This window comes from Oncorhynchus kisutch, linkage group LG2 (genome assembly GCF_002021735.2).
Source record: "Oncorhynchus kisutch isolate 150728-3 linkage group LG2, Okis_V2, whole genome shotgun sequence".
Lineage (NCBI taxonomy): Eukaryota > Metazoa > Chordata > Actinopteri > Salmoniformes > Salmonidae > Oncorhynchus > Oncorhynchus kisutch.
In genome coordinates this window covers 61,372,045-61,398,370 of record NC_034175.2, presented here as the reverse complement: position 1 = coordinate 61,398,370, position 26,326 = coordinate 61,372,045, and the positions used below count along the sequence as shown (strand labels likewise).

The following is a 26,326-nucleotide window of genomic DNA, read 5'->3' as shown; positions in this document are numbered from 1 at the left end:
GACCCCGGAGGACACGACCCCGGAGCCCTGCAGAGGGCCCTACTGAGCAGGGTTTAGTAGTCAGAGCCTACATTACTCATTGGAACACACTATCACTGCTAAACCAGAAACCAGGGTTGTATTGATTACGTCTTACAACAGAAGCTGTTTACTGTTTAAGAACCAAAATGGAAACAAAACGGGGCGGGACCTACCAGAATTTGTCCAATAGAAACTCTTGTTTTTGTTGGCAAACAACAAGATTAAACGTTTTTCAACAGAATTGACGTAACGAATACATCCCTGCTCTTCTCATAAACACTATCTACTGGGAGGAAGTGGCATCCAATGCTTCGAATTCCAATCTGAATTAGATTTAATCACATTCATGATCATCTAAATCAAAACTTATTGATATGTAGACTAGAGATGTAACATTTCTCATCCATCATGCAATCACATTAAATGGATTATTCAAACCCATCGGTCCAAAGATAGGCTAGTGTATAATGAATCTGTTAATGTAAGAGAACATGGTGCTGCATGCATTCTCCTTTATTATGTCCCCCTTTCATCTTCCCTTTTTACTCTCCCTCTCGCTTTCTTCACCTTTCCCACTACTCTTTATCTATCTCTTTCTGGTGGCTAGAGGTGATATCTCTGTCCTCCTCTTCTCCCTGTCCTATTCAACACCAAAAGCACATTACCTCACTCGTCGCATCGCATGTTCCAGCTTATTCATAATCACCCACAATCCCACAGGAGGCAGGAAGTGTGGCGCTGATTAGCTTACTGTTGTCAGTCGGATCTAGGAAACTCAAAAATGTCCGACTTGCTAACTGGTTGAACGGGGCACGTGTATAACTACAACCACTCAGAAACAAGTCGGAAATGTCCAAGTTTCCAAGTTCTAACTAGCCCACGAACACGGCATTATTTATGCATAAACTCCTCCCCTCTGATACAGTGTGTGTGCTAGCTCCATCTAATTAACAATTAAAACATGCAACTGTAATTGCTTAGAAAAACATTACAAAATATCTCTCTGCTTTGCCCCTGGGGGAGTGAGTGTGCAGTGATTCATGGGAGGCGGTGATTGTAATTTGCCGAGGGAGGCGCAGTGACATGGGGTGCCTGTTTGTTATGGTTGCTCCATAGTTCCCCTCTGTTTTCAGTTGTTTTAGGAGAGGGTCTACAGTAATGTATGCCATTTATGCATACAGGGCAAGCACACCGTAGCAGTGATATTATGAGCCCACAATTCATGAGAGGATCAATTTCCATTTAGGTCCATGACAGTACAGTAAAGTCAAGCACGGTGCAATAACATTGCTTGAAATTAGCAGTGGAGGCTGGTGGGAGGAGCTATAGGAGGATGGGCTCATTGTAATGGCTGGAATGGAATTAATGGAACGGTGTCAAATGTGGTTTCCATGTTTGATCGGTTTGATACCGTTCCATGAATTCCATTCCAGCCTTTACAATGAGCCCCGCCTCCACTGGAATATAGGTATTGTAAAAGTAGCAGCTTTGTCAGGTAATCAGAGCTATTTAAGGCAGGCACATGGAGTAAGATTAAGTTGTCCCTAGGCACTGATCTAAGGTCAGTTTCACATTTCCCCCGTAACAGGTAAGGATAGATCCTAGATCTGTGCCAAAGGGCACCCAAAGCCATTAAGAGGTTTTTTCATAGACAATAATGGGACTGCAGTGTTGAATGAATGCAGAGTTGTTGTCATGGGGAGCTGCCTTAGTAACGACCCCATCACAGGCAGAGAGCCAACGGAAGAACACACAGGACTTTAAGTGTTTATCTATAATAGATAGGCCAAGACTTATTGATGTCTCTGTGCGTGTGTGTTCGTGTTTTCTAATTCATAATGGATGAGATCGCGGCATTGCGGTTTTCGCCGTGCGCAAAGCTGTGAGAGCTCAGCTTAGAGAAGGAAGAGACGGTGGGTGTTTGGTTCATTTGCCATGATGCCAACAATGTCACCTTCTCCTCTTCACAGTAAATTGTTTTTGTTCAATGGTTCTTTATTTGTCTATCAACAGGAAAACCGAGACATTGTAAGTAGTCTTTGTTCAATGGTCTTTATTTGTCTATCGGCAGGAAAACTGAGACATTTCTCCAATGATCCGGTCCTAACCAATAGGCCTTTAATACAGCTATTGATCCCCAGCCTCCTGGCAGAGAGATTTAACACAGAGAGCAACACTCAGGAGACCAACTGATACAGCAGACAAATCAATAGACTAACTCAGTCTCCAAACCTCAGGACACCCAACCTGAACAGTGTATAGTATTAGTACATGAGTCAGAGCAGTTACTGTGGGAACTCTCATGTGTAACACCACACTCGCCACACTCACACGTAAAGTCACTGCAACCTCAGGTGCTATGCTAAAAACAAAAGCTCCAGGCATAATCAATGGTCACGTTATGATGACGCCACTAATACCTGATGCTGTTGCCTATGGGACATCCATTTCTGTTATTCTTCTTGTACATATTTTATCATTGTTATGCTGTTCTGAATACTGCCCCCCAACTAGCTGAAGTATAACCTGGAGAGATGTCCTGCCTCTCATTCTATATTCTGCTCCTCTCTCACTGGTGATAAATCCTCATCTACTAGCATGCCTGCTGCTTCTCTGCTCTGGATCGTTAAGTGCTGTCTGCCCATGTTTGCCCTCTGGTGTCTGTGTCCTCTGTGAGCATGTATTTGCGTATTTTATTATTTACTGTTATTGAAAATAGCCCTTGTCGTGTGTGTGTTTGGGGGGGGGGGGAGGGAGAGAATGAGTTTGAGAATGAATGAGTGAGTGAGAGAAACAAAGAGAGCAACAGAGGGAGAGAGCGAGATGAGAGAAAAATATCCCCCACTGAGCACCATTTCTTTGTCTCCACCAGAGTTGTGAAAGAGCACATTGACAACAGCATCAACAATGTCATCAGTGAGCCTCCCGGGTGGCGCAGTGGTCTAGGGCACTGCATCGCAGTGCTAGCTGTGCCACCATAGAATCTGGGTTTGAGCCCAGGCTCAAACCCAGCATTGTGTGCTAACCAGGTCGCCAGGTGCACGGTGTTTCCTCCGACACATTGGTTAGGCTGGCTTCTGGGTTGGATGTGCACTGTGTTAAGAAGCAGTGCGGCTTGGTTGGGTTGTGTTTCGGAGGAAGCATGGCTTTCGACTTTTGTCTCTCCCGTACGGTTGTAGCAATGAGACAGTAGATAGTAACTACTAACAATTGGATACCACGAAAAGGGAGTTTTTTTTTTAACAACAAAAAAAACAATGTCATCAGTGATGCCACTATCAGTGGCACACCATCAGTGTAGTGCTGATAGGAGATAGTTTCCCATAGAGCTCTACACTGGGCCCACGATATGATCCACTAACCCTGTATGCATCAAGTTGACACCAAGGAATATAATTTCTGCTGTAGTAAATGTTATTTTTCCTCTGTGTCACTGTGAGTTATGGAGAGGGTGATAGGATTTGGTCTGGCCCCCACTGGTCATGGTGTGTGAGTGTGTGTGGAAATGGGAAAGTTTGTGAGTGTGTGTTTGGAATATTAAGGGCTTATTAATGGTGTGGTCTGAGCAACAGTGGACATGTGTGCGTGTTAGATAGAGGGAGAGAGAGTGTGTGTCAGAATGAGTTATGAAGGGTGTGATGTGATTTGCTGAGGCCGTCAGAAAGAGGCTGCTTAGCCAAGGGGAGACCTGCGAGCACCATTTATCCCTGTGACAGGCTGACACACACACTGATGCCATTTTGACCCTCCTGGCCATGTGATATAAAGGCAGAAACTGATTCACATTTTGCCAAAGGGTCACAAGAGCAGCATCTTACACTCACTCAGTACCACAGAGCATCATGGGTATTAGCCCTCACTACAGAGCTGAAGAAACAAACTATGTAATGGAAGGATCAGATATAGTAGCTTGGGCTGCATACAGAATAATTCCTTTAATCAAAATAAATACAAAAACTAAGAGTATCTTTGTATTAGAGAAATAGTCTGTCAGGAGGTTCATAGAAAGAAACATGGAAGGGTCAGGAGTAATGTCAACACTGAAGGTTGCACTTAACATGTTTTTATTGCAATAAACTGACAGAATAGCAAAGTGCCTTTCTAATGACAGCTATGGTTACTATTCAATAGAATATAATGTCACATCTCAATGTATTGGCACCCTTGATAAAGATAAAATACCTATATTGTATCATCATCAAAATGGAACATTTAATTTCATACTAATACATTTGCTCAGAGAAGGATTGTTTAACAAGTAAAAAAAACTCTAAAAATGACACCTGAAAATGTTTGCCACCCCTAAAGATTCTTATATACTATTTAAAATTCTTATAAATGTATCTGCATTAACAGTCTACTTTTTAAAGTTAATCTCAGTTTAAGGAACTGTGTGGTGGCCTTCCGTGGCTTCCTGTTTCACTGGGGTATAAAATGAGGTAACACACATGTAAAATTCCATTGACTTCCATCACCCTGGGTAAAGGCAAAGAACTCATGAATGGAGACAAATGGTTTTAGACTCATAAATCAGGCCAATGGGTACAAATAAACTAACAAACAAAAAAATATACCACTTACCGCTGTTAAAGCAAAAATGAAGAAACTTGAAATCAACTGGAACACTACTAAACTTGCCTGATAGAGGACCCAAGTGTATCTTATCCCCACGCACAGTGACAGATGGTTCAGGAGGAAAATAAAGGTCCACAGTTGAAGAATTAAAGAACTTTGTCGGGGTTACCAAGTCTCCAAATCTACAATTAGACAAAAAAAAGCCTCCATTGAGAGCAAGCAACATATGTACATGCTTTGTCTGAATAATGGCATTGGCACTTGGATTGGAACTATGAGCTATGGTCAGTTGAAGCACAGCAGTGGTGGGTTTGGCCTCGTATGAAGGATGGATATGCAGAAAAGAACCTAATACCTACCGTAAATGATGGTGATGGACCTTTGATGTTATGGGGTTGTTTTGCTTCCACTGGTCCTGGGGCCCTTGTTAAGGTCACCTTTATCATGAACTCTACCAAATACCAGGACATTTTAGCCAAGACAATAACCCCAAGGGCACAGTTATCCTCGCCAGGGGAGGGTGCACAAAGTATTGTAAAGAAAAGGTAGTACTTGTTAAACAAAAATCTGAGCAACTGTATTAGTATAAAATAATATAATTAAAATAAATAAATAAGGCATACAATGTAGCTCAGTATTTCTATTTATTTTATACAGTATATTGCTAATCTTTATCAAGGGTGCCAATCATTTGGGATGTGACTATATATACACAAAATAAACATCTACAAAAACATGTCATACAACAAAAAACACAAGCATTTAAAAAAGCTATGGCCTTCCTTTTAATTTCAGTGCACTATTTCTCATAGATAAAAAAATGAACAGAAAAATACATCACTGGAGAAAAGCAGCACTGGCTGAACTGAACACATCACCAAAAGTTATTTTACAGCTAAATCTGTAGCCAGCACATAGCCACTACATGCAGCCCTCGTAACACAGCTACAACACCGTCAGAACGTCTGGATAACGTTGAGGAGGCGTCTATGGATGTTGATTACTACAAAAACACCATTCAGAGTACGACTGTACAGCTTCAATCACGGTGGCACTGTGACATCACACACCAACCCTCCACTTCGTGGTTCAGAGTCAGAGATCCTGGTATTGTCAAATTCCTTCATGACGGAATTGTGGCAAAACCAATTAAAAAGTGAAGTTTAAGATGGAGGGTCCACCTCTGATGTTGGACCAGGTACTGTGTTCAGGCCAGGCTCATGCACAGTTGCCTTGAACTACTCTTTCAACTGGCATCTAACTCAGTGATGCATAGATCTAGCCTAGAGTCGACAATATGGTAACAATGTGCTGCTGACCTAACTAGGTAGCATATCCTAGTTCTAAACACACATACACGGTCTTTCTATAAACAAGGGTACCAGAGAGGATTTCCTACACTGGACAACTTGTTACAGCTGTTGATAAGCCAATGATAATAATCTGCCAATTCATTTCATGTCATTACATTAAGATATAAGGGGGATCATAGCTATCTATTAGCTATGGGTATCTACTAGCATAGACTTCCAGTCATTGTGCTAATGCTAGCGAACTTCCTTCAGACATACACATGGTTTCTATGAGTTCATCTGACTCTGGGGAAGAAGATAAAGGAATCTCATTGCCAAAATCCCCAAGTATCCCTTTAACCCACGTGTGACTCATTCCACAGAGGGTCGAGTGTCTAAGGGATTTCGCTCCACCATTCTACTTGATTAATAAATGAAGGTCACTAATTAGTAAGCAACTCCCCTCACCTGGTTAACCAAAAACCCGAGTTTGACACCCCTGCTTTAACCCTTTATCATGGTTGGTGTCTTGATGGATTTTTCAAAAATGGTTGGTGTCTTGATGGATTTTTCAAAAATGGTTGGTGTCTTGATGGATTTTTCAAAAATTGTGTGACATAAAACATACATGTTCTGTCCTTGCATTTATGGCAGTGTAAGTTGTCGTTATATACATTTTAAGCACTAATTATTCAGTTAAATTAAACATTGAACTTGAGCCTTGTAAGAATCTAACTGTCAGTTTTGTATGTAGAGATCTCAGAAATGCAGTGTAACTACGTAACATTTTGTGTCCTTATGTTCTGGGGTGAAAACAGTTTAAGGGCACAGATATCCAAAATAATGTATGCACTGCAAAATAGAATTCTTCTAACCGAAAGAGTTACATTACCTTGATACTTAAAACCTAAAATCGATACTGTCATTAACATGGTTCTTCAATAATTATGCATAATACTTGAGGGGATGCGCATTTGGTGTCCAGCTGATTAGTTACGTGATATTTTCACACATCATCATCTGATCCAGGTAGAAATTTTCTGAATGACAGTCAAGTGACGAACAGCTGTTGTGATGGGCATGTGTTCAATATTTTCAACTTGTGCGTTGCTTTACTGTGCAGTGGTATAAATGGAAGCACACACACAGACAACAACTAGCTAGCTTTTAGCTAGTTGAAAAGTGAAGCACATGTACAGTAGGGCAAAAAGGTATTTGGTCAGCCACCAATTGTGCAAGTTCTCCCACTTAAAAAGATGAGAGAGGCCTGTCATTTTCATCATTACCACAACAGAGTAGTGCAACACCCATTTGATGGGTGTTGCACTACTCTGTTGTGGTAATTATGTGGAGGACAACATCTAATGTTGGCTACAACTTGGCTTTCCATACAATTCCTTCCATTAAAAAAGAAACCTGTTTTTTGGTCACCTTCTCATGATAAAAACAGCGATGGGGAGATTCAAATGGAGAGATTAATGCTACCGCTATTCATGGCTTTATTATGTGAGCCCGCATCGGCCACAGACTACAGAAACACGGCCATGCAACCCATCTATTTAGTCAGGAAATGTACACATTCTCTCATATTCTAGAATGTAATAATAACTTGAATATGTTTGATCTACCTTTTTGACACCTGTTGCACGCTTTTTGGGGGTTCTATATTAGGCCTTATATGTAAATTATTACATTATACAGTTGAATAACGTTGAGATCCTTAAAAATTACAATTAAGTGCTTAAAAAAGTATCTGAAAGTCCTTGAATTTGAATTGCCATGCTTATACAGTCATGTTGTTGTATAGGGCCAATTTGCTTATATTCACGTTTATTCCTCTAAGTACACATGTGGAACTGCCTGAACATAATTTTGATCACAATGTCACACATTGTCCCCATTATTTATAGAAAACTCACATACACTTTGAATGCACTGTTCTATAGCTGTCAACCGACACGCGTGATGAGGGCTTTAGCCGTCTCAGGATTTGAATGGCAAATAAAAAGACATTTAAATAAACTCCCCCGTAAACCTACAGTTGAAAGTAACTTCCTCTTCTATAGATCCGTCTGACACTTGGCACAGGAAGTGGAGGGCTTGGCATTGTTCTGTTACACAAACACAACGCTCAAGAGTTCAAAGGTTACAAAACATCAAAATGCCTCCTGCAATATTGTCATGCAATATACATTTTGACACGATTGAGAAGAGAATGACGAGAGCTTTCAGTCGGTCTGGCAGTGAAAGGGTTATTTTACGGAACAGGAATGTCACACTTCCATACTTTGGGAATGTGACACAGATTCTCAACCCTTCTGCCATGTGCACTGCAGGTCAGGGGGAACCAGAGAGCATGCTCCCCACCCAGTCCACAGTCCAAGAGAGAACGGTTTCCATCCAGTCCACTCCAGAGTCTATGGCCGTTTGTCTAATGCATTTCTATGGAGCTCACACATCCTAACTAGGTGCCACGGTACACTTCAATAAATAAACAAGATTAGAAAAAGCTTCAAGTGGATCCATTGTGTGACTCTTGCTGTTAATCTACTGTATATACTACTATAGTGAAGCTGCTAGGTTTCCAATACAGGTATAGAGCAGTTAGTTAGTTCATTAATACAGTGTTGACACTGGCCCATTCATGACAATCTTCAATGTGATGCCACTGAGCGTGCAGAACAAATCTAGCATTTCTATATCTACGACATTTCGGTGCCTGTTACTATGGACACATAGCAAAAGGGTTATCATGATTTTGTATCTGTGTGGTGCGGTTGCCTGGCAACGCAAGTAGAAGAGCAGTTCTTGGAGAATTTCAAAACAAAAAGAAAATGTACATAAACTATGCAAAACAGTATAAAATAAGACATCTAAATGAAAGGTTCAAAAATCGAAATAAAATTGCCCACTTGAAATTCATTTGAATGGTGTGTTGGTATTGTTAATCTGCTGTTTTTTGGGGGATGTTTCTCTCTCTCTGTGTGTGTGTGTGTGTGTGTGTGTGTGTGTGTGGGGGGGGGGGGGGGGGGTAAGCTGCATGTACTTCTACACCCCTCTAGTGATGATATGCGTTGTGTCTCACCGCCCCTCTACAGAGCTGAACAGCTTGTTTCCATTAATTAAAGTCTATTAAAGATTGCATGGGGTAGTAATAGCAGACAACGTTTAAAATGGCAGAGAATTTCATTTCAGTCAATCATTTCCACTGTGTCAACACATTTATGCCAAAAACGGCTCAACTGGTTTAACATAAGCGTAAAAATCTCACTTTATGCCTACAAGGCCCATAATCCTCCAGCAGGGGCTCGGTAGCCATATTTACAGAGTGCCTCAGAGCCAATCGGCTTTGCTCGCCCGCTTTAAAACTTCAAACACTTGTTGCAGAGGGAAGAGTGTAATAAGAAGGTATTGGCACTAAAATATCCTTCATGTCAAAAGTATGCCCTCAGCAGGACAGCAGGACAGAGAAGTTCATTTATCCTCCTCCATTCTCTCTCTCTCTCTGTTTGGAGAGGAGGAGCAGTGCATTCACACTGATGCCTGGTGTCTGGTAGTGTTCAATGGGTTGGCCAGGTCTGTCTCTGTCTGCCAACGCAAACACACTGAGGAAACAGATGGGTGAACACACACACTCTCACACATTGTCTCACACACACAGTCCACTTCCAAGCCACAGGGATTGTCTTTGTGTTTTAGTGTTTCTGTGGCATTCCAGTCCACAGCTCTGGAGTTGGTGAGAGGAGGGCCTTCGCTAAGGTAACTAATGTATAAGGCCAAGCAGTAACTGCTCTGAGATCAGTGCTAAGTCCACTGAGCACAGAGAGAGACATTTCTTATCATCCTCACCAGGTCCACAGTACAGAACATTACAGTATGCACCTATACTATAGGATCCTTGACTTGTCATTTCCCTGTTTCCAGATTGTTCCATTCTAGAGTGATCTTCACATCTTTTGAAAAACAGACCACTGTTTCTGAGAAGTAAAAATAATAAAGTATAGCTATGAAATCCGGTTTTCCACTGGACAGGGAGAAAAGAGAAGGAGAGAGAAATGGAAAAAAAGAGAGCAAGAGATAAACACTCATACTTCCAAACCACACACACGTCCTGCATACACACACGTCCTGCATACACACACGTCCTGCATACACACACGTCCTGCATACACACACGTCCTGCATACACACACGTCCTGCATACACACACGTCCTGCATACACACACGTCCTGCATACACACACGTCCTGCATACACACACGTCCTGCATACACACACGTCCTGCATACACACACGTCCTGCATACACACACGTCCTGCATACACACACGTCCTGCATACACACACGTCCTGCATACACACACGTCCTGCATACACACACGTCCTGCATACACACACGTCCTGCATACACACACGTCCTGCATACACACACGTCCTGCATACACACACGTCCTGCATACACACACGTCCTGCATACACACACGTCCTGCATACACACACGTCCTGCATACACACACGTCCTGCATACACACACGTCCTGCATACACACACGTCCTGCATACACATTCCAAGCACACACACTTTTCCACATGCTCACACACTTTTCCACATGCTCACGCACCCACCCACATGACAGAGCTGCTACAGGGTAACTCACAGACAGGCAGACAGGGGGGTGGGATTATACATGGATGGACGGATTGATTGATTGACAGCTTGGACACAGAAGTGATTAGACAGGTGGAGGTCCGGAGTAGCCCCTCCCTGGCATGGTATTAGTTGGGTCCGCGATAAGGACTATGGGATGAGGGCTATGGATCTGTCCCTTAGTCCACTGAGCCAGGGTGCAGGCTGAGGACGGGTGGGTCCAGGCAGGTGGGGGAGTAGCTGAGGTGGGGTTCTTTGATCCACAGTAAGGGGGCGCCGTTCTTGCTCTCCTGGGATTTGCTGTGTCTGTGGCTCTTGTAGCGCACCAGGAGCACGGCGATGATGAGGATGCCGAAGATGGGGAACGGGTAGAAGAAGACAAAGTAGAAGAGAGAGTCGTTGGAACATACCACCGACTGCAGGGTGGAGACTGTGGGGAGAGAGAGAGAATGGGGGGAGAGAGAGATAGGGAGGGAGGGCAGAGAGAAGAGAGAAAGAGAGACAGGAACGGTGGGCGGAGAGAAGAGAGAACAAGAGAGCGAGATAGGGAGGGAGGGTGGAGAGGAGAGAGAAAGAGCGGAGAGAAGAGAGAACGAGAGAGAGAGAGAGAGAGAGAGAGAGAGAGAGAGAGAGAGAGAGAGAGAGAGAGAGAGAGAGAGAGAGAGAGAGAAAAAAAAAAAAGAAAATAGGGAGAAGGGCAAGGTAGAGAGAACAGAAAATTGGATGGGAGTGTGATATGGATGAAAAGATGACATCAATGGAGAGCATTCCATTATGGTGTAGTTTGATGTTTGTTTGGCATGTTACTTTTAGCAGCCTACACAGTAGCTGTGACTGTGTAAGTACTACCTCAAACACCAGAATCATCAGTAAGATCAGCACAAGCCAATGATCTTATATTTGGTCTCTAGAATAATAATGATAATGGGAGGAGTTGGTTGGCCAGGGTTGCTGTTAAACACTTTGTGAAAAAAACACTTGTCTTAGAAAAACACTTTGCAGCTGAAATGTCAACAACAATAATACGTCTCCATTCTATCGCATTGCCTTTGTTTTTTCTAGCCCCAGGACATTGTCATTCGCCATGTGGCACTATCTGTTTTATTCCTAAAAGCACTACAGAAATGTATTCATTGATTTACCCTGCTGGATCACGTTGACGATGGTGACATCAGAGTTGTTGGTTGCCAGGCGATACCAGGCGTTGCGGGGGTTGAGCAGCCACTCCTCCACATGACAGTAGTAGCGCCCAGCGTCAGCGGGTCGCGCCCCTTGGATGGTCAGACTGTAGAGGTCAGAGGTCGTCCTCTCAAACTGCAGGCGTGAGTTAGGCCCCGCCTCCTCGATTGGGCTACAGTTCCCGTTCCCGAACACGGCGTCGTGTCCGATGGAGAACACACAGGCCCGGTTTCCCTCGTCAACATCCCCCTGTTCTTCCTCCTCAGAGAGCATGGAGGAGCGCTCCACATACCAGGACACAGAGAAACGGGAGTCTCTGGAGGACTGGGAGGGAATGCTACAGCCCAACCGGATGGAACTGGACTGGGACACGGTGATATTAGACTCGGACTCCTCCACCTGTAACCGCACCTCTGTACAGAGAGAGGGAGGGGGGGGGGGGGGGGGGGACAGATTTTTTTTTATTTTTAAGCCATTTATTGGGGCAGAACAGCAAAATAATTGCCCTGCCTTGAAACAGAAAACACTGAACGATAGATGTGGATGTGCTTCAAAACATTATGTCCTTCAAAAATCCAATACACATAATTGACAGTAGATCGCAAAATCTCTTTCGCTGTCAATTTTACGTTCCCAACTACCCCCAGATGCCCAATCCAAAATCCTTGAAAATTAGACTAACAGGGTTAGTGACCCCACCAGCTGTCCGTGGCCTTTCCAGTTCTTGGTTCCCCTCCAGGGCCGGGCCTGCCTCTTAGAGGCTTCTAGCCCAGGGGGAGAGTGTCTGTAAGGGATGGCTAAACTCCTACAGGGCCTGCACACTGACCCAGTTACAACAAGTAAAAAAGAACTGAACTTAAAAAGACTGATAGATCAGGCTGTTCACAGACTGTAATGTTTCCTCTGGTTAAAAGAGGAGAGGAAGCTGGCAGACAGACAGACAGACAGACAAGGGGAGAACTGGCATCTCGATCTCATCTTATCTCCCTGTTCTTCTGACAGAGAACCATTTCCGTCTGACTTCCTGGGTGACTGCATTCTTTATCACCTTAATAAGACTCTCCTAACGGCCCCCTGGGAAATCAAGCCTGGAAGTTTGCCACCCACCTTTATATATTTATATAGCACATGTATAACTATATATGGAATAAGAGCTCCCTGATATGGTGTTTGATAATAATAACCCAATCCCCTAGTGAGCCTTGGGTTCCCTCTGAGAAACACAGAGGTAAGATACAACAAAAAAAAACATCAAAGTGATTCACTGATATACACACAGTCACACACACGCAATCATGCATACACACACACAGTCACACACACGCAATCATGCATACACACACACAGTCACACACACGCAATCATGCATACACACACACAGTCACACACACGCAATCATGCATACACACACACAGTCACACACACACACACACACACACATGCACAAACACACACTTGGGTCGCTGTGAGTTGAAAGTGACAAACAGATATATGTATGTGTGTCAGTGTATGTGTGTGTCAAAGTGTGTGTGTGTGTGTGTGTGTTTTTCAGCATTAATGTAATTGGGGGAGTAGTGTCCACTTTGCTGCTTAAATAAAAGATGAGCACTGTTGCTCCCTGCCCAGCTTCAGCCCTTCTGTCTGACCTTCATGTTGCAGTCGGGCAGATGCCACGGACACCCTGCACATTTCGCCCTGCATTTATAATGCCCTGCTCACAGGACCCCTGGCACAACAGATGCTTTCAGAGATGTTACGGGGAGGGGAGGGGTGGGGAAAGGGGGGTTACCCATGTTTGTTTGTAAACAGTCAAATAAAATAAAATAGTATTTGTCACATGCGCCGAATACAACGGGTGTAGACTTTGCCATGAAATGCTTGTTTTTGAGCCCTTCCCACCGATGCAGAGCTATATACAGGGAGTACCATTACCAGATCAATGTGCAGGGGTACGAGGTATTTGAGCTAGATATGTACATGCAGGCAGAGTAATGTGACTAGGTATCAGGATAGATTATAATATGAGGAAAATAAAGAATGGTGTCGCAGTAGCAAATCATAAGTGTAAAAAGTATGTGTGTATGCTTTGTGTCAGTATGTAGGGCAGATAGTCCAGAGTGTGAGGGGAGGAGTTTGGGGGGCATGGGGTGTAGACAGTGGGAGGGGGACTTGGAGGTGTGTAGAGGACATGCTGCGGTCAGGGTTAGTGGGTTGGGAGGTGAGTAGAGGACATGGTGGGTCAGGGTTAGTGGGTTGGAGGTGAGTAGAGGACATGCTGGGGTCTGGGTTAGTGGGTTGGAGGTGAGTAGAGGACATGCTGGGGTCTGGGTTAGTGGGTTGGAGGTGAGTAGAGGACATGGTGGGGTCAGGGTTAGTGGGTTGGAGGTGAGTAGAGGACATGGTGGGGTCAGGGTTAGTGGGTTGGAGATGAGTAGAGGACATGCTGGGGTCTGGGTTAGTGGGTTGGAGGTGAGTAGAGGACATGCTGGGGTCTGGGTTAGTGGGTTGGAGGTGAGTAGAGGACATGCTGGGGTCTGGGTTAGTGGGTTGGAGGTGAGTAGAGGACATGGTGGGGTCAGGGTTAGTGGGTTGGAGGTGAGTAGAGGACATAGTGGGGTCAGGGTTAGTGGGTTGGAGGTGAGTGAGGGTGTGTGGGGTCGCAGTTCGGTTAGGGAGACAGAGGCATAACATTGATGGGCATTAGGGGTTGGAGGGGTGGACAGGTGGGTTATCCCCCTCGGCTCTAGTGCCAGGCTATGCCCATCTGTGCCAGCTGGCACCAGAGCCACAACATCCGCTCTGCCACCTGAGCTCTGCCCAGGGCAGTTGATGTGGTCATCGGAGCGAGACAGCCTTGAGGACAGGGGGAGAGTAGAGAGGGGAGGGTTGTTAAGCACAACTGGTCACTGCTAGGAGGTGACTGAACCACATGGGCAAAGAACAGCTACTGTTAACCACAGAGAAAGACACAGAGATAGAGAGACAGTGAGAGAGAGACAGTGAGAGAGACAGTGAGAGAGAGAGACAGTGAGAGAGAGACAGTGAGAGAGAGAGAGAGAGAGAGAGAGAGAGAGAGAGAGAGAGAGAGAGAGAGAGAGAGAGAGAGAGAGAGAGAGAGAGAGAGAGAGAGAGAGAGAGAGAGAGAGAGAGAGAGAGAGAGAGAGAGAGAGAGAGAGAGAGAGAGAGAGAGAGAGAGACTGGGCTCTTGCTATATCTTTTGGGAAGATATCTGTGTGTGAAGGCTGAGGAGTCCTGTGCCAGTTTGTACCAGCCTCCCTCCCCTGATCCCTCCTTCCCTCCTCTTTGTCCTCACCTGGCTGTCTGACGAGGACCTGTGTGAAGCCTGAGGAGTCCCGTGCCAGTCTGTACCAGGCTCCGTCTGGATCTGTGAGCCACTCCTCCACCAGGCAGTAGTAAGTCCCAGAGTCGCTGCTCTCTGCCCTGTTCAGTGTCAGCGCATACAGCTGTGGCGACATCCTCTCTGCCTGCACCCGCCGCCTCAACCTCTCCTCGTCTGCGTAGGCGCCATACTCAAATGCACCTGAGCGCTCAATCCTCAGCAGGAGCTCGTCGGCCTCGGCGCCCGTCGCGCGGCGCACGTACCAAAGCATGGCATGCTGTGAGTCGGTGCTGGTCTGAGAGGCCACGGAGCAGTTGACGCGCACACGGCTGTCCTCCAGGTAGACCAGGGACTGGTTGGTCTTCTGCACACGCAGCTTAGACACTGTGGAGAAAAGGGGAGGGAGGGAGGGACAGGTGGAGAGGAATGGAGGAGGAGTAGATAGAGGAGAGAGAAGTTATTTCAACAATAATTTCCCTATTTATAGAAACAAGTGAATGCTGGTGACAGGTATACAATGCAATTTCTGTTTGACAGACGTGTCGAGGCTGTCTTCATTTCCTGCTGAACAGGAGAGGATATTAGTGTGTGGGCAGAGAACAGAGAGAGACAGAGGGAGGGAGGGAGGGAAAGGATGGCTGTCAGTGTACGACAGAGCGAGGGAGGAAGAGAGGCCTTGAATAAGTTGAAGGGAGGAGTAGGGAAGATTCAGTTTAATAGTGAGAGGGGGAAAGATGGATATAGGGAGAGATAAAGGAATCCGGGCTGTGGGAGAAAGAGAAGAAGAGATGGAGAGATGAAGGAATCTGGGATGTCGGAGAAAGAGAAGAAGAGATGGAGAGAGGGAGAGATGAAGGAATCCGGGCTGTGGGAGAAAGAGAAGAAGAGATGAAGGAATCCGGGCTGTGGGAGAAAGAGAAGAAGAGATGAAGGAATCCGGGCTGTGGGAGAAAGAGAAGAAGAGGGAGAGAGGGAGAGATGAAGGAATCCTGGCTGTGGGAGAAAGAGAAGAAGAGGGAGAGAGGGAGAGATGAAGGAATCCGGGCTGTGGGAGAAAGAGAAGAAGAGATGGAGAGAGGGAGAGATGAAGGAATCCGGGCTGTGGGAGAAAGAGAAGAAGAGATGGAGAGATGGAGAGATGAAGGAATCCGGGCTGTGGGAGAAAGAGAAGAAGAGATGGAGAGATGGAGAGATGAAGGAATCCGGGCTGTGGGAGAAAGAGAAGAAGAGGGAGAGAGGGAGAGATGAAGGAATCCGGGCTGTGGGAGAAAGAGAAGAAGAGATGGAGAGATGAAGGAATCCGGGCTGTGGGAGAAAGAGAAGAAGAGATGGAGAGAGGGAGAGATGAAGGAATCCGGGATGTGGGAGAAAGAGAAGAAGAAATGGAGAGAGGGAGAGGTGAAGGAATCCGGGCTGTGGGAGAAAGAGAAGAAGAGATGAGTGAGGGAGAGATGAAGGAATCCGGGCTGTGGGAGAAAGAGAAGAAGAGATGGAGAGAGGGAGAGATGAAGGAATCCGGGCTGTGGGAGAAAGAGAAGAAGAGATGGAGAGAGGGAGAGATGAAGGAATCCGGGATGTGGGGGAAAGAGAAGAAGAGATGGAGAGAGGGAGAGATGAAGGAATCCGGGCTGTGGGAGAAAGAGAAGAAGAGATGGAGAGAGGGAGAGATGAAGGAATCCGGGATGTGGGAGAAAGAGAAGAAGAGGGAGAGAGGGAGAGATGAAGGAATCCGGGCTGTGGGAGAAAGAGAAGAAGAGATGGAGAGATGAAGGAATCCGGGCTGTGGGAGAAAGAGAAGAAGAGATGGAGAGAGGGAGAGATGAAGGAATCCGGGATGTGGGAGAAAGAGAAGAAGAAATGGAGAGAGGGAGAGGTGAAGGAATCCGGGCTGTGGGAGAAAGAGAAGAAGAGATGAGTGAGGGAGAGATGAAGGAATCCGGGCTGTGGGAGAAAGAGAAGAAGAGATGGAGAGAGGGAGAGATGAAGGAATCCGGGCTGTGGGAGAAAGAGAAGAAGAGATGGAGAGAGGGAGAGATGAAGGAATCCGGGATGTGGGGGAAAGAGAAGAAGAGATGGAGAGAGGGAGAGATGAAGGAATCCGGGCTGTGGGAGAAAGAGAAGAAGAGATGGAGAGAGGGAGAGATGAAGGAATCCGGGATGTGGGGGAAAGAGAAGAAGAGATGAAGGAATCCGGGATGTGGGGGTAAGATACTTGTGGGAATTAGAGGGAGGATGAGAGGGAGATATGGAGGGACTACTAGAATAAGATGTCAGGGAGGTACAGTAGTGGATAGGTTACTGGGACATCAGGTGTGATATTAGATTAGCTACAGGTACATCAGGTATGACCAACCGGGTGTGTCTCACAGTGGGAGAGGCTTTAGGAGAGGAAACACAGCTTGTACACACAAACACACACCTTGACTGAGCCCCATTCTATCACTTCATGTGCCCTCAAATTCTCAAACATTTCAACAGCTGCACCATCGAGAGCATATTGACTGGCTGCATCACCGCTTGGTATGGCAATAGCACCGCCCTCAAACACATGGTGCTACAGAGGGTGGTGCGGACAGCCCAGTACATGACTGGGGCCGAACTTCCTGCCATCCAGGACCATTATATCATGTGGTGTGAAAGGAAGGCCTGGAAAATCGTTAAAAACTCTTTCTTTCCGAGCCAACGAATGTTCCCTCTGCTTCCACACGGCAAGTGGTACCATCAAGTCTGACATCAACAGGCTCCAGAAAAGCTTCTAAGACTGCTAAATAGCTAAATAAATAGTTAACAAAATGGCTACACGGTCTACCCTTGTATTTTTGCACTGTCTCTATGTACACTCACAGGGCAGTGCACACTCAAACACAAACACTCACTTCACAATTTGCTCTCACACATAATATGCTTAACATTTATACTGACTCTACACTCATGCACGCCCACTTACATACAATCCTCATATACTCTGCTGCTAGTCTGTTTATTATATATCCTGATGCCTTGTCACCTTACCCCTATACATACAGTTGAATTCGGAAGTTTACATACACTTAGGTTGGAGTCATTAAAACTCGTTTTTCAACCACTCAACAAGTTTCTTGTTAACAAACTATAGTTTTGGCAAGTCGGTTAGGACATCTACTTTGTGCCTGACACAAGTCATTTTTCCAACATTTGTTTACAAACAGACTATTTCACTTATAATTCACTGTATCACAATTCCAGTGGGTCAGAAGACTCCAGCCACCCTAGTCATAGTATACACTAAGTTGACTGTGCCTTTAAACAGCTCGGAAAATTCCAGAAAATTATGTCATGGCTTTAGAAGCTTCTGATAGGCTAATTGACATAATTTGAGTCATTTGGAGGTGTACCTGTGGATGTATTTCAAGACCTACCTTCAAACTCAGTGCCTCTTTGCTTGACATCATGGGAAAAATCTAAAGAAATCAGCCAAGACCTCAAAAATTGTAGACCTCCACAAGTCTGGTTCATCCTTGGGAGCAATTTACAAACGCCTGAAGGTACCACGTTCATCTGTACAAACAATAGTACGCAAGTATAAACACCATGGGACCACGCAGCCATCATACTGCTCAGGAAGGAGATGCGTTCTGTCTCCTAGAGATGAACGTGCTTTGGTGAAAATCCCAGAACAACAGCAAAGGACCTTGTGAAGGTGCTGGAGGAAACAGGTACAAAAGTATCTATATCCACAGTGAAACGAGGCCTATATCGACATAATCTGAAAGGCCGCTCAGCAATGAAGAAGCCTCTGCTCCAAAACCGCCATAAAAAAGCCAGACTACGGTTTACAACTGCACAAGATCGTACTTTTTGGAGAAATGTCCTCTGGTCTGATGAAACAAAAATATAACTGTTTGGCAATAATGACCATCGTTATGTTTGAAGGAAAAATGGGGAGGCTTTCAAGCCAAAAAACACCATCCCAACTGTGAAGCACAGGGGTGGCAGCATCATGTTGTGTGGGTGCTTTTCTGCAGGAGGGACTGGTGCACTTCACAAAATAGATGGCATCATGAAGAGGGACAATTATGTGGATATATTGAAGCAACGTCTCAAGACATCAGTCAGGAAGTTAAAGCTTGGTCGCAAATGGGTCTTCCAAATGGACAATGACCCCAAGCATACTTCCAAAGTTGTGGCAAAATGGCTTCAGGACAACAAAGTCAAGGTATTGGAGTGACCATCACAAAGCCCTGACCTCAATCCTATAGAACATTTGTGGGCAGAACTGAAAAAGTGTGTGTGAGCAAGGAGGCCTACAAACCTGACTCATTTACACCAGCTCTGTCAGGAGGAATGGGCCAAACTTCCCCCAACTTATTGTGGGAAGCTTTTGGAAGGCTACCTGAAACGTTTGACCCAAGTAAAAAAAATGTAAAGGCAATGTTACCAAATACTAATTGAGTGTATGTAAACTTCTGACCCACTGGGACTGTGATGAAAGAAATAAAAGCTGAAATAAGTAATTCTCTCTTCTATTATTCTGACATTTCACATTCTTAAAATGAAGTGGTGATCCTAACTGACCTAAGACAGGGAATTTTTCCTCGGATTAAATGTCAGGAATTGTGGAAAACTGAGTTTAAATGTATTTGGCTAAGGTGTATGTAAACTTCCGACTTCAACTGTATCTACCTCTACCACTCCAGTATCCCTGACCATTGTAAATACTGAAACTGACTGACCCTGTATATAGTATGCTTACTTACTTTATCATGTTCAGCTTATTTTTATTTCTCGTGTTTTTGTTCAACCTTGTTATTTTTAAATTACATTGTTATTGATTGGCTTTAGAGCTTGCAAATGCATTTCACAGTACTTGAAACCATTAAAACATAACACATTAATAACTGACAAGTCACACATGAAAAGGTACGTTACTAATGTAAAATAAAACCAACCTCACTTGAACACTAGAGCATGAAGCCACTTCAACACAGATATAGGCTTGTTAGTAAGACACACCTCTCTATTGCCTGTGCTAAGCCTTGATAGAACCGACTGCCTGGAGTCACAACCATCTGCCTACAGAATTTCACCCGTACTCACAGATTGGTGAATGCGCTCGTGTGTGTGAGCTAGCATTTGGCCCCACACTTAGTATTTTCACAGCTAAAAGGCATCTCCGGGCCCTCTCCCCTCTCCACAGTGCCGGGCCCTCTCCCCTCTCCACAGTGCCGGGCCCTCTCCCCTCTCCACAGTGCCGGGCCCTCTCCCCTCTCCACAGTGCCGGGCTCTCTCCCCTCTCCACAGTGCCGGGCTCTCCAGTGAGTTCTGAAATTAGTCATCATTAGCTGGCTCCACACTGGAGAGACTCGCTGAACACCGACAATCACTCCAGCCAGAATTACAGTCAAACCCCCCGGAACCCTGCCAATCATCCTCAGAGAGAGAATAACCTCAGTATTTCCGGGAGTGGAACCGTGCTGGATTTGATTGGCACAGGACAAAGCACAGCGCTGTTTATTCCCATTTGAAGTTAGACTACATTAGGAAAAGAGGAGACTGTGAGGGTTGAAAGCCTGTTGCCTTGGACCAGTCTTTACAGAATTACCAGCCATTCAAGCCCATTATGGCACATTATAACCCCTTATGAAGGCATTATAAGTCATCATGAGTGTTGAAACGGGTCCAATGACCTCAGCTCCATAGGAAGAAATCCATGTGTGCTCTTTAGAAGATCAGGGCTACTGCAGAGAGAGAGGGAGACTACGCACCAGGACCAGTCTCTCTATCACACACACACACACACACACACACACACACACACACACACACACACACACACACACACTGGCATTTAAAATGAGGTTGTCTTCAACAGGAAGAGGCAGAGAACAGGGCTGTAGAGTACATGGACTGGTAACATATGCATACTGTACGTGTGAGGCTCTCTCCCTCTCTCTGTGTGTGTGTGTGTGTGTGTACCTGTTTTCCTACCTCATCAGGAACCGAATGTCCGAACAATTCACCAGAATGTCCTGACAAAGTAGGGAACAATAACTTTTTTTGTCCTGAATGTCCTGAATTTATTAAAATGCTATTTTAAACTTAAAAGTTAGGGTTAAGGTTAGAGTCTGTGTGTGTGTGTGTGCATGTTAATGCTTTGGGAATAGAGCATGCTGTTCAATCATGCATCTGTAACAAGGCCATACATCATGTATGGGTACTGCCAATTCCCTTTACAGCTGAATTCTTACATTTATCTGTATGTCTGTGTGTGTTTCAGAGTCCATGTCTATGTTAAGTGTGTTTGGATGCTCTGCGCGAGTGTGTTTCTTTAATGAGTCTCGTGGGTACCAAACCAAAGTAAGACAAATCCATAATTGGAAACACTTGTCATCTCCTTTCTGCATTAGCTGGTGTGTCACTCAAGCCCAGGCCCTATGCCTTTATGTGTTTATGTGCTCAACAGGCTCTGAGGTTTGTTCTCCTCTCCCTCTCAGCTCTGTGTGATCTCTCCCCAGTGCAAGAGATAGTGAGTGCTGCTGAGATCCTGTGTATGATTTATGACCCTCCGAGACCTCCGTACCTTTTACTACTGTCAGTGAAAGGGGCGGATTCTGGCAATTGGGAGCCAATCCGATGCTAGATGGTGTAGATGAGGAAGAGATGATCATATTAGAAGTTAACCTTGAACTTTAATGCTGCCATCGCACTTCCCTCCACGCTGGTTTCCAGGGCAACCCCATCTCCCAGGGCGAACAAGGGCGTGGCCAGAATACCTGAAGGAGTCCTGCTGGGTCTCCCAGTCAGGGAGCAGACCCAATTAAACACTGCCATCGCCAGGCACGATTAAACAAACAGTTAATTAACATTCAGCCCCTGACTCTCCAAAAACAGAGTGAGTGTTCTCTCTTTGTTGGAAAATTAAACAAGCAAGTAAACAACTGTTTGAAAAGCCTACCCCCTCCCTGAGTGTGTCCAGTTTGTCGTCAGAAGGCGTTGATTGTGGCGTGTTGCTGCAGAGCCCAGATAAAGCTTACTTTTATTCCCCCTTATTTATCAGTGGCATAAAGCACACAATGACCACAATCACAGAACCATTCACATCAAGAAGAAAGGCAGGAAAACAAGCTTTGTGACCGCCGCATCCCCTCTCCCCTCTCCTCATAGCTATATGCCACAACGCGGCGAGGCGGTTCTTTATTTGCCGAGCCATGTGCAGGAACAGATGAAAACGTCTCGGGGAGGTATTTTACGGTCCAGGGGGTGGGGAGGAAAGTGTACTGTAAAGGATGTGCTCTGCAGTATCTCTCCAACCATCACTCACTAGCAGTCTAATCAGAACACCGCCTATCTGTCTGTCTGCCTGAACTGAATGACACAACATCAATTACAATTCTCAGACCGATGCAAAACAGCCCAACTATAGGGATGTGGAGTATTAGATACTACGCAGGAAAGAAACCTTCCAGCATTCATCCAGATGGCAAACTCACTCCATCTCGCTCTCCTTCTCTGTCAGTCTGTCCAACTCTCTCTCTCCCTCTAACCCCTTCCTCTCACTCCATCTCGCTCTCCTTCTCTGTCGGTCTGTCCATCTCTCTCTCTCTAACCCCTTCCTCTCACTCCATCTCGCTCTCCTTCTCTGTCAGTCTGTCCAACTCTCTCTCTCCCTCTAACCCCTTCCTCTCACTCCATCTCGCTTTCCTTCTCTGTCGGTCTGTCCATCTCTCTCTCTCTCTAACCCCTTCCTCTCACTCCATCTCGTTCTCCTTCTCTGTCGGTCTGTCCAACTCTCTCTCTCTAACCCCTTCCTCTCACTCCATCTCGCTCTCCTTCTTTGTCGGTCTGTCCAACTCTCTCTCTCTCTAACCCCTTCCTCTCACTCCATCTCGCTCTCCTTCTCTGTCGGTCTGTCCAACTCTCTCTCTCTAACCCCTTCCTCTCACTCCATCTCGCTCTCCTTCTCTGTCGGTCTGTCCAACTCTCTCTCCCTCTAACCCCTTCCTCTCACTCCATGTTGCTCGTGCTCTCCACCTCCCTCTGCTGTCTCCATCTCTCTTTCTCATCCCTCCATCTCTCAATCTCTCACCACTCCTCTCTCCATCTCTCACCCCATTCTCTCCCTCTCTAACCCCTTCCTCTCTCTCCATCTCGCTCTCCTTCTCTGTCGGTGTGTCCAACTCTCTCTCCCTCTAACCCCTTCCTCTCACTCCATCTCGCTCTCCTTCTCTGTCGGTCTGTCCATCTCTCTCTCCCTCTAACCCCTTCCTCTCACTCCATCTCGCTCTCCTTTTCTGTCGGTGTGTCCAACTCTCTCTCCCTCTAACACTTCCTCTCAATCCATCTCGCTCTCCTTCTCTGTCGGTGTGTCCAACTCTCTCTCCCTCTAACCCCTTCCTCTCACTCCATCTCGCTCTCCTTCTCTGTCGGTCTGTCCAACTCTCTCTCCCTCTAACCCCTTCCTCTCACTCCATCTCGCTCTCCTTCTCTGTCGGTCTGTCCAACTCTCTCTCCCTCTAACCCCTTCCTCTCACTCCATCTCGCTCTCCTTCTCTGTCGGTCTGTCCAACTCTCTCTCTCTCCCTCTAACCCCTTCCTCTCACTCCATCTCGCTCTCCTTCTCTGTCGGTCTGTCCAACTCTCTCTCTCTCTCTAACCCCTTCCTCTCACTCCATCTCGCTCTCCTTCTCTGTCGGTCTGTCCAACTCTCTCTCTCTCTAACCCCTTCCTCTCACTTCATCTCGCTCTCCTTCTCTGTCGGTCTGTCCAACTCTCTCTCTCTCTCTAACCCCTTCCTCTCACTCCATCTCGCTCTCTTTCTCTGTCGGTCTGTCCAACTCTCTCTCCCTCTAACCCCTTCCTCTCACTCCATCTCGCTCTCCTTCTCTGTCGGTGTATCCAACTCTCTCTCTCTCTAACCCCTTCCTCTCACTCCATCTCGCTCTCCTTCTCTGTCGGTCTGTCCAACTCTCTCTCTCTCTCTAACCCCTTCCTCTCACTCCATCTCGCTCTCCTTCTCTGTCGGTCTGTCCAACTCTCTCTCCCTCTAACCCCTTCCTCTCACTCCATCTCGCTCTCCTTCTCTGTCGGTGTGTCCAACTCTCTCTCCCTCTAACCCCTTCCTCTCACTCCATCTCGCTCTCCTTCTCTGTCGGTCTGTCCAACTCTCTCTCTCCCTCTAACCCCTTCCTCTCACTCCATCTCGCTCTCCTTCTCTGTCGGTCTGTCCAACTCTCTCTCTCTCTAACCCCTTCCTCTCACTCCATCTCGCTCTCCTTCTCTGTCGGTCTGTCCAACTCTCTCTCTCCCTCTAACCCCTTCCTCTCACTCCATCTCGCTCTCCTTCTCTGTCGGTCTGTCCAACTCTCTCTCTCTCTCTAACCCCTTCCTCTCACTCCATCTCGCTCTCCTTCTCTGTCGGTCTGTCCAACTCTCTCTCTCTCTCTAACCCCTTCCTCTCACTTCATCTCACTCTCCTTCTCTGTCGGTCTGTCCAACTCTCTCTCTCTAACCCCTTCCTCTCACTCCATCTCGCTCGCTTTCTCTGTCGGTGTGTCCAACTCTCTCTCTCTAACCCCTTCCTCTCACTCCATCTCGCTCTCCTTCTCTGTCGGTCTGTCCAACTCTTTCTCTCTCTCTCTAACCCCTTCCTCTCACTCCATCTCGCTCTCCTTCTCTGTCGGTGTGTCCAACTCTCTCTCTCTAACCCCTTCCTCTCACTCCATCTCGCTCTCCTTCTCTGTCGGTGTGTCCAACTCTCTCTCTCTAACCCCTTCCTCTCACTCCATCTCGCTCTCTTTCTCTGTCGGTCTGTCCAACTCTCTCTCCCTCTAACCCCTTCCTCTCACTCCATCTCGCTCTCCTTCTCTGTCGGTGTGTCCAGCTCTCTCTCTCTCTCTAACCCCTTCCTCTCACTCCATCTCGCTCTCCTTTTCTGTCAGTGTGTCCAACTCTCTCTCTAACCCCTTCCTCTCACTCCATGTTGCTCGTGCTCTCCACCTCCCTCTGCTGTCTCCATCTCTCTTTCTCATCCCTCCATCTCTCAATCTCTCACCACTCCTCTCTCCATCTCTCACCCCATTCTCTCCCTCTCTAACCCCTGCTGCTGTCTGTCCCAGACACCTTGCCCCTGCCAATCACAACCAGTCTCATCACCTGCCAGGACATGAATATTCAGAAGGCTCACCTACGGGGTCATGCATATTCATGAGGCTCCGATGAAGAGCTCATACAGGAGGTGGTGTCAGTCCCTGGTTCACATTTTGCTGCTCAGTCTTAAATAGTGTTTTCTGCGCTTTATGATCATTCATCTGAAAAGACTTGACAGCTGGAAACATTGGATACATAATTCAGATGGGTTGGGTTAAATGAGGAAGACACATTTCGGTTGAACGCATTCAGTTGTGCAACTAATTAGGCATCCCTTTTCCCAATATTGCACCACTATATAGAAAATGGGGTGCCATTTGGGACAAAGACAATATGATTACTCCCCACTCAGCCTAGGGGCCTGCTAGCATCTCTCCACCTACACAGGCCTTTTGATGAGTGATGCTTCAGTCACAGTTTCTAAAGTCAAGAGGCGCAACATCGTGAGACTTCTGGGAACACTTGCGAAATAGACCATCAGATCAGTCAGCGATTTGGGGTTTGAGAAGTCAACGAGAGAAGTGACAAATTATTCCTTAGTTGTTCATTTTCTGGAAATCAACCTAGAGTCGAGCCAATGTCTTAAGTAGTTGAACATGTTATTTCTCCAACCTTGTGAAAGTGACAAAGTGACACGTTTTCATTTTCGTCAAAAGCAGTTAGACCAGATGATGTGTTTCTGCACATGAGCATAGCTAGCCAACGTCGCCATGATACATACACGCATGATCTGGGATTTCTATTGGCGAAGCAGTTCCTGCCTATCTTCACACTGTACTGTCTTTGCTTCACTCTTTCAGCTCTACAAGTCCTCATGTCATTGTGGCAGTGGGGAAGAATCAAGTCAGAGAAAAGAGACAGTGGACATGAAGATGAGGATTAGAAAATTAATGGAAAAAAAGGAGAGAAGCAGCACAGGGTGAAGAGAGAAGAGAGAACAGGAGAGAGGAGCAGCACAGGGTGAAGAGAGAAGAGAGAACAGGAGAGAGGAGCAGCACAGGGTGAATAGAGAAGAGAGAACAGGAGAGAGGAGCAGCACAGGGTGAAGAGAGAACAGGAGAGAGGAGCAGCACAGGGTGAAGAGAGAAGAGAGAACAGGAGAGAGGAGCAGCACAGGGTGAAGAGAGAAGAGAGAACAGGAGAGAGGA

At 46.1% G+C, this 26,326-nt stretch overlaps 1 protein-coding gene across 1 annotated transcript in view; it reads right to left on the bottom strand.

The window, feature by feature from the left end:
• Window positions 1-4,068: 4,068 nt before the first annotated feature.
• Window positions 4,069-26,326, bottom strand: part of LOC109904848 (immunoglobulin superfamily member 3-like) — a 170,276-nt gene continuing 148,018 nt past the window's right edge. The window contains exons 7-9 of the mRNA XM_031799431.1: window positions 15,027-15,437; window positions 11,677-12,126; window positions 4,069-10,964 (exon numbers count right to left, since the gene is read on the bottom strand). Of these exons, the coding sequence (XP_031655291.1) occupies window positions 10,714-10,964; window positions 11,677-12,126; window positions 15,027-15,437 (1,112 nt within the window). The 3' untranslated portion in view covers window positions 4,069-10,713. The remainder of the gene's footprint in view (window positions 10,965-11,676; window positions 12,127-15,026; window positions 15,438-26,326) is intronic.